We start from the raw sequence: 7419 nt of genomic DNA, 5'->3' as shown, positions 1-7419 counted from the left end.
AAGGGGTGCGACCGGTGTCTTGTCTCCCAAGATACAAGTAAATACAGAGGAAAAGAGACATTACAGGTGCGGCATACAAAACCCAGACCTACGTACATGTACACATGTTCAACAAGTCCAATTCCGGCAGCTCGACATAGAGCCACATCTCAGCGATGGTCGTGTGACTCTCGTGGTGGTCGCCTGGCCGCTAATTGACCCCGGCAGGCGACGACGAGCATATCGGGCAGTGGCGGGGCGGGAAAACCGCCGGAACAGGCGACTTCGGGGGGTGGCGTCCCGAGCTTCCGCAGGGGTCGTGGTCAACATCTCGACCGGCGGGAACTGGCGGCGGGGCTTGAGGCGGACAATGGAATGGCGGAGACGGTGGCCTCGTCAAGGCAAGGTGGGGAGGGGCGGCGGCGATGAAATTCCAGGCGGATGGGGTTCGAGTGAGTGTGTTTTGTGTTTTTGGTTTGCATCTGTTGGAGACCCATATTTCTCAATCCTATAGTCTACTATAAATGTTTGGTCGCCGTGCAGGTTTTGGTATGCCGTTGAAGCCATTTTTTCCAAAAAGAAATACCCTAAAAAATCTGCTTTTTACCAAGTGACTGCGTTTTTGGTCTGCCCATTGGAGAGCGTAGCCGTGCCTGTTCTTATTTAAACGCAAGCAACATTTTAGCAGGCAATAGTTCGGTTCCGCTCATGATAATTCTTTCAGATAATAGAACAAACTTCTGGCACCCGCATACAAAAATGTGTACACTATTCGGGCTCGTATAACCATGCAAGACATATAGTTATTCAACCTGGTTACCATACCCTATTGATACTCGAAGAATTTCCATGGTATATGGTGTGATCAGTACAAAGACGAACAATGTTAAAGAATAAAGGGGGAGATAAACAAATGCTTATGTGATCTAATTCTCTTCCAGGAGAGGTTTGGTTGCTTCGGTGCCACCCCACTTTCGGACACGGCTTGAAGCTAGCGCCGCCTGCAATTGTAGGGTATGAGAGATGAGCAAGGTGAAAAGCTCAACATTTTCCATGTAAATAACGTTTACATAAATATTTCTGAAATCAAACAATTGGAAAAAGAAGTCATAAGTCGTATGATATGGTTGTAACCCAACGTCTGAGTGTCCCTATCTCCCTCATGGATGAGTACCGAAGGCGGCGTGACAGTGTCTAGAAGCGGGGCACCAAGGCCCTCTTCTTGCTCCCGATGTTTTCCGCACCGGCATGGGTGGTATTTGGGATCTCACAAGAGCGGGATCCAGCTGGCGAGTCATCACCAGCGGTAGAACGGTTGATGTCAATTATGTGAGTCATCATCATTCGACGACAATTATGTGCATACTCCAGGTCATCATCATTCGACGACAATCATGTGCATACTCTGGGTCATCATATTCGAGGATGAAATCCCAACATGCAACCTTTGGTTGGATCCGTCGACATCGACGCGTTTGTTGTGATTCCTTACTGAAGGCTTCCTCTAGGGATAGTGTTTTTGTTCGTTGTTTGAACACATGCTGTAGGCTTTGTTGTAGGTTTTTGGGGAGATGTTGTCGTGAGGTGGGTCCTTCTATGTATGGCCTCGTTTTTTTTTAAAATTTGATTCGTTCGACATCATTGATAGGCTTTGCTAGGCATTGTTGAATAACTAATAATATATGACTGTGTGCATTAACCGATGCAGATGCCAGGGTTGGTCCGCCTTTTCAAAGAAAATAGAAATGATAAGTGCTTACTCAAGATTGGAAAGGTTTTATGCCCTCTGTTCCTATATCCAAAGTTGTTAAATTGATTCGTAATAATTGCTAGGCTATTATAAAGATGAACTAACATTGAGTTATTAAATTGGTGCCTAATGAACACTTAGTTATTATAAAGACAAACTAACATCCTCCAGTTGAGTTTTTAAAAGTTGTGTTCATCACAAAATGAAAAACATGGTGACATTTGGAAGGGTGAAGGAATTTCATACCTCTGCGTTCCAATCTGTTCTCCACACTATGACGAGCAAAATCAATGTCTGAAGTGCAACCCCGCAAAGCATGCCAGCCCAAATCCCCTAAAATTGGAACAAATATCTCAAATTCACAACCGATGTCGCAGAATCATAGCATAAATATTCTTCATTTTCTATTTTGCAATTTGCGGTGCTCCAATTTAAACAACATAATCAATTACCCCAACTCCATAGTTGAACTTGTAGCCGAGGAGATATCCCAATGGCAACCCGAAAATGTAGTAGCAGCCAAGGTTGATGTATGCAACAAGGCCTTGCCATCCTCCTCCAATGGCCACCCCTGAATCATCCATCCGATCAACGTCGTCAGCTCGAGAGATGAGGTTGAGGTGGCATGAACAAAATAAAATCATCATGCTGCGAGGGGGAGAAGCATACCTGAAAGCACAGGCTGCACGCTGTTGAGCACCATGGTCAAGCCAAGCAGTCCTGCAATCTTGGAGACGGCCTGCCGGAGCTCCACATCGCTAGTGTAGATGCTGGCGAAGTTGTCTCTGAAGATCAACACGAGGGCCATGCAGAGCAGCCCAATGAGCAACGACTCGCCGATGACAACGATGACGGCGTGCATCGCCGCCCTTGGACGGCCAGAGCCCAGCTCATTGGAGACCCGAACACTGATGAGAACGTAAGCAGGGCAAGTGGTAATAGTTTAGAAAGTGAAATTTTATAAGTTCAGTTCAGTCGTTCAAGATTTCCTGAACAACACAAGAATCACCGGACAGTTTTGAAATTTGAATTAGCCTGACCTGATAGCAGCGTTGAGGCCGATGAAGATCATACCCTCCCATCCGTTTATATTCATGCTGAAAATTAAGGCACATATATTCTGTGAGCTAAGTATATATAATTAAGCATTTATTTACTACAGTATCTTCAGTTAGTTCAAAATATTCGAAAGAGAGAGTTGAGAATGTTATCAGGTTGTAATTTTGGTAGTAGGAATTACCAGACGCCAAGCGAGTCGACGGCAATCTGCGCGTCCTGGAGGTCGCCGGTGAGGACGGTGATCATGCCGAGGTACCAAATCTCAAGGCAGAGCATGACGGCGGACTCGAGCGAGAGCCTGACGAAGGCCCACATGTCGTTGAACGCCGCCATGGACCAGCCCCTCCAGCCGTCCTTGCACCAGCCGATGATGTAAGCCGCCTGGCCCAGCGCGATGGCCCAGAGCGAGAGGTCGTAGGCGAGGGCTGCGCCCGCGGAGCCCCAGCCGAGGACGGTGACGAGGACGTAGGTGACCGCGACGTGGAAGCAGAGGCCGGCGATGCCGATCCAGGCGAGCACGAGGACCTTGCTCTGCGCCTGGAGGAACTTGGCGGTGGGGAAGTTGACGGCGAAGGAGAAGGCGCCGGGCAGGATGTAGAGCGCGAAGCGGGCGGCCTCGCGCGCGACCTCGGGGTCCTGGCCGAGGGCCAGCAGCAGCGGCTCGGCGAAGACGTAGAAGGGCACCATGAGGAGCGCGGCGCCGATGAGGACGATCCAGGAGCGCTGCAGGTAGACGCCGAGCATGGCCACCTGGCCGGCGCCGAAAGCCTGCCCGCACAGCGTCTCCAGCGCGCTCCCCATGCCGAGCTGCGACGTATTGGCATCAGCGGACGGCAATGGTGTGCACTATGCAGTGCGGTGCTGCCGTGTTGGGGAGAAGAGGAGATGGATACCGCCAGCGAGCGCACGTACCAGGAATCCGAGGGCGAAGGTGGCGAAGACGGAGAGGCCGATGGACGCGGCGGCGAGGGGCAGGTTGCCGAGGTGGCCGACGAAGATGGTGGTGACGGAGCTGACGGCGTACATGCTGAGCGTGGCGATGGCGATGGGCGTGCCGATGCCCCAGAGGCGCTTGGACTCCTCCCACACCATCCGCGAGGCCTCCCCCACGGTGCTCACCTCCTCCGAGTCGTCGGCGACGGACCCCATCGCTCCCTCCCTCGGCCGGATTGCAGCACTGGGTCTGGGGCTCTGGGCTGGGCGCGTCCTCTGCTTCCGCGTCGATGGTTGCGTCGGCCCTCGGCTATCTATGACTCTGATCGAGGAGTAAAGATCCACTGGGTAGGTAGCAGGAACGGCGGGAGGGCCTCGCCCTCGTGTCTTGTTTGTGACCGTGAGATTAGGCAGCTCGTCATAAGTTATGAATCCACGGGACTGGCCCCACAATGTCTTCTCTTTTTTTTTTTCAGGAGGAAATGGCATATTAAGTTTTTTAGGGCAAAGCAAAAACTTTATAGATTAACGGTGCTCACGCATGTCACCTGATGTACAAACAGCCAGTTGGGACGGTACATACGAGTCCCAATCGATACAGTTATTTGGTAAACACATACAACCTATTTTAGCTAATTCATGTGCTACGGAATTTGCTTCTCTTCGACACACCGAGATATATTGCTTGGAAAACCACATCTTGAGCTGAAACTTTATGTCCTCAATTGCAGCTGCAAACTGCGAGGAGTCCACCTTACGAAGATTCAATGCATCCACTAAAAGCTGGGAATCTGTTTCGAACACCACTCTGATAGCACCCAGGTCAGCAACTGTTGCCATTGCTTCAACCATGGCATTGACTTCAGCAGCAAAAGCGTCATGCACATGCTCCTTCCTGCCTGCTCTAGCTGTGATAATTTGGCCTGAGCCATCTCTGACAACTACTCCCCAGCCACTGAACGAGTTCCCATGCACGAAGGCTCCATCGAGATTCACTTTTAGCATATCATCAACTGGGGGGTTCCATCTTGCCATTGGCATCTATTTAACCTTAGGGTGGAAATACTGCAGGTACTCGAGGCTGCTAGACCTGGTGAATCGGGCCACACTGGCTGCTGGCGTCGGGAGCTTTCCCTCCCTTACTTTGTTCCGATTGTTCCACTAGTTCCACCACAAGGTAATAATGTGTACCCTCTTCTTTTCATCTGGCGCCCATAAATAATCTAGCATTGCATGTACACCCTTGATATGTTCAAGCTCCATCCTTTCTTTCTCAAGCGGGAGCTCACGCCATACTTCCTTAATAGCTTTGCACTTTATGAATAGATGACCTCCATCCTCCTCAGCTCGCCCAAAGAAGAAACATTTAGTCTGTTCAAGTTTCATCCCCCGCCTCACCAGGTTATTGCATAGAGCCAGTGCTTCATGTTTCATTCTCCACACAAATAGTTGGATTTTCCTTGGGCATGGTAGTTTCCAAATCCTTTTCCACGCAGGGTCTTCAGTCTTATCGAACTGGCCAACCATGCTTGAGGACCCTCCTAGTGCTCCATTCCGTGATTTCTTGGTCAGCTCCGTGTGCAAGTTATACGCACTCTTCACGGAATGCTCGTCTTTGTGGTTATAGTGCCATGCAGTGAAATCATCCACCCCTTCACGAAGCGGGATCTGCACGATGTGCCTTGCATCGTCAGGCCAAAAGGTATCACGAACGAGCCGCTCATCCCAGGTACCAGAGATTGGGCAAATAAGTTCGCTGACATGGGTTAAGAGGCTACCTCCCCTTGGTGTAATAACCTAATGTGACCAGGCCCTCGGGATCCAGGGGTCCGACCAAATCTGCACTTGGGCACCGTCACCAATCCGCCAAATATAACCTTGTTTGACAAGTTCCAGGCCCTACAGAATACTCCTCCAGGAGTATGAGATACCGTCCCTCGGAATGGCTTCCAATATATGACCTTGGGGGAAATACCTTGCCTTCAACAGTCCAGCACACAAGCTATCCTGATTCTGTAGTAGTCGCCATGCCTGCCTCGACAACATGGCCATATTGAAGCTATGCATATCTCGAAACCCGAGACCGCCCAAAGATTTCGGTTGGGTTAGCTTCTCCCAACTGATCCAATGCAATGTATTTTCTCTATCTTGTTGACTCCACCAAAACCGCCCCAACAAAGCATTCACTTCAGAGCAGAAGGTTTTCGTTAGGTCAAAACATTACATGGCATAGGTGGGTATTGCTTGTGCTACAATTTTAACCAATGCCTCTTTACTTTCTTTTGCCAAGAGCCTTTCCTTCCAACCATATACACATCCACATATGTTGTCTTTGATGTATGCAAATGTTTTCCTTCTAGACCAACCAATATGCACACGCAAGCCAAGGTATTTTTCATTCCAGTTCTCACTCTGAATTTCCAAAGCTTGCTTGATTGAATCCTTGGCCGCCTGTTCTGTGTTGTGGCTGAACATAATTACTGACTTTTTGACATTGACGCACTGTCCAGAACACTCATACAATTTTAGGATATTGTGCAATGCATCTGCTTCCTGTTGATTAGCCTTGAGTAGAAGGATGGAATCATCAGCAAATAAAAGATGTGACACAGGTGAAGCTGAGTGGCAGATTTTGACGCCACTGATCGTCCGTTCCTCTTTAGCAGCATGCAGTAGTGCAGAGAGCCCTTCCACACATATGACAAATAGATATGGCGACAATGGGTCCCCCTGTCTCAACCCTCGGATGGGGAGGAATTGGTCGGTGGGTTTACCGTTCAATTTGATCTGGTACCTCACTGAAGTTACACATTTCATTATTAACTCGACCCATCCTCTCCGGAAACCCAACTTTCGCAACATCGCCTCCAAAAAGTTCCACTCGACCCTGTCATAGGCCTTACTCATGTCTGCCTTCACTGCCGCATAGCCATCCTTTCCGCTCCTCTTATTCAGCAAGTAGTGTGAGATCTCATAAGCAATCAACACATTATTGGTGATCAATCTTCCGGGTACAAATGCGCTCTGATTATCGGAGATGATGTCAGGCAGCACCATCTTCAGGCGGTTTGCAAGGACTTTTGACACTAGCTTCTACAACACATTACATAGGCTGATAGGGTGTAGATCTTTAATTTTGTTTGGGTTCTTCACCTTTGGAACAAGCACCACGAGGGTATCGTTCCATCCTTCCTTCATATCACCCCCCTCGCAATACTTTCAGTACCTCCTCAACAACATGGTCGCCCATGAACTGACAATGTCTCTTGAATACTATGGAAGGCATGCCATCAGGCCCCGGGGCCTTCAAATCACCAATGTGATCTAGAGCTGCCTTGACCTCCACCCTGCTGAATTATGCCTCTAGTATTGCATGCATTGCAGGGATCACCCTCGGCTTGACTTTGTTGATGAGCTCCATGGTGCGGTTGCTGGTGGTGGATGTTAATAGTTCCTGGAAAAATGAACACACATAGTTAGTTAACGCCCCTTGAGGGAGTCCACCAGAAATCAAAACAGTAAACGTATTACACGTGATGAAGGGGAGAAACAAGGTGGCACTCCTAGAGACACATGCCCCAGGGCCTATCTCCGCGGAGTTCTGCCATTGGTCGTCCCAATCGATCATCTTTGACCATCGGGATTACTCGGCAAGTATCCGGCATGCAGGATGGGCTGCCTTGCTGTTAGACCTGATA

The 7419-nt window shown here is 49.3% G+C and overlaps 1 protein-coding gene across 1 annotated transcript; it reads right to left on the bottom strand.

The window, feature by feature from the left end:
- Positions 1-679: 679 nt before the first annotated feature.
- On the bottom strand, positions 680-4029 carry LOC119330550 (protein DETOXIFICATION 35-like). Its single transcript, XM_037603663.1, has 7 exons — positions 3701-4029; positions 2970-3595; positions 2770-2826; positions 2399-2637; positions 2182-2300; positions 1976-2062; positions 680-980 (listed from the first exon to the last, which is right to left on the bottom strand). Exons 1-7 carry the CDS (start codon positions 3935-3937, stop codon positions 906-908), a joined length of 1440 nt encoding a protein of 479 aa, XP_037459560.1. The 5' UTR covers positions 3938-4029; the 3' UTR covers positions 680-905.
- Positions 4030-7419: the final 3390 nt, after the last annotated feature.

The sequence above is a fragment of the Triticum dicoccoides genome, chromosome 7A (genome assembly GCF_002162155.2).
Source record: "Triticum dicoccoides isolate Atlit2015 ecotype Zavitan chromosome 7A, WEW_v2.0, whole genome shotgun sequence".
NCBI lineage: Eukaryota > Viridiplantae > Streptophyta > Magnoliopsida > Poales > Poaceae > Triticum > Triticum dicoccoides.
The sequence above is the reverse complement of the archived record's forward strand: the minus strand, read 5'-3'. Positions and strand labels throughout refer to the sequence as shown.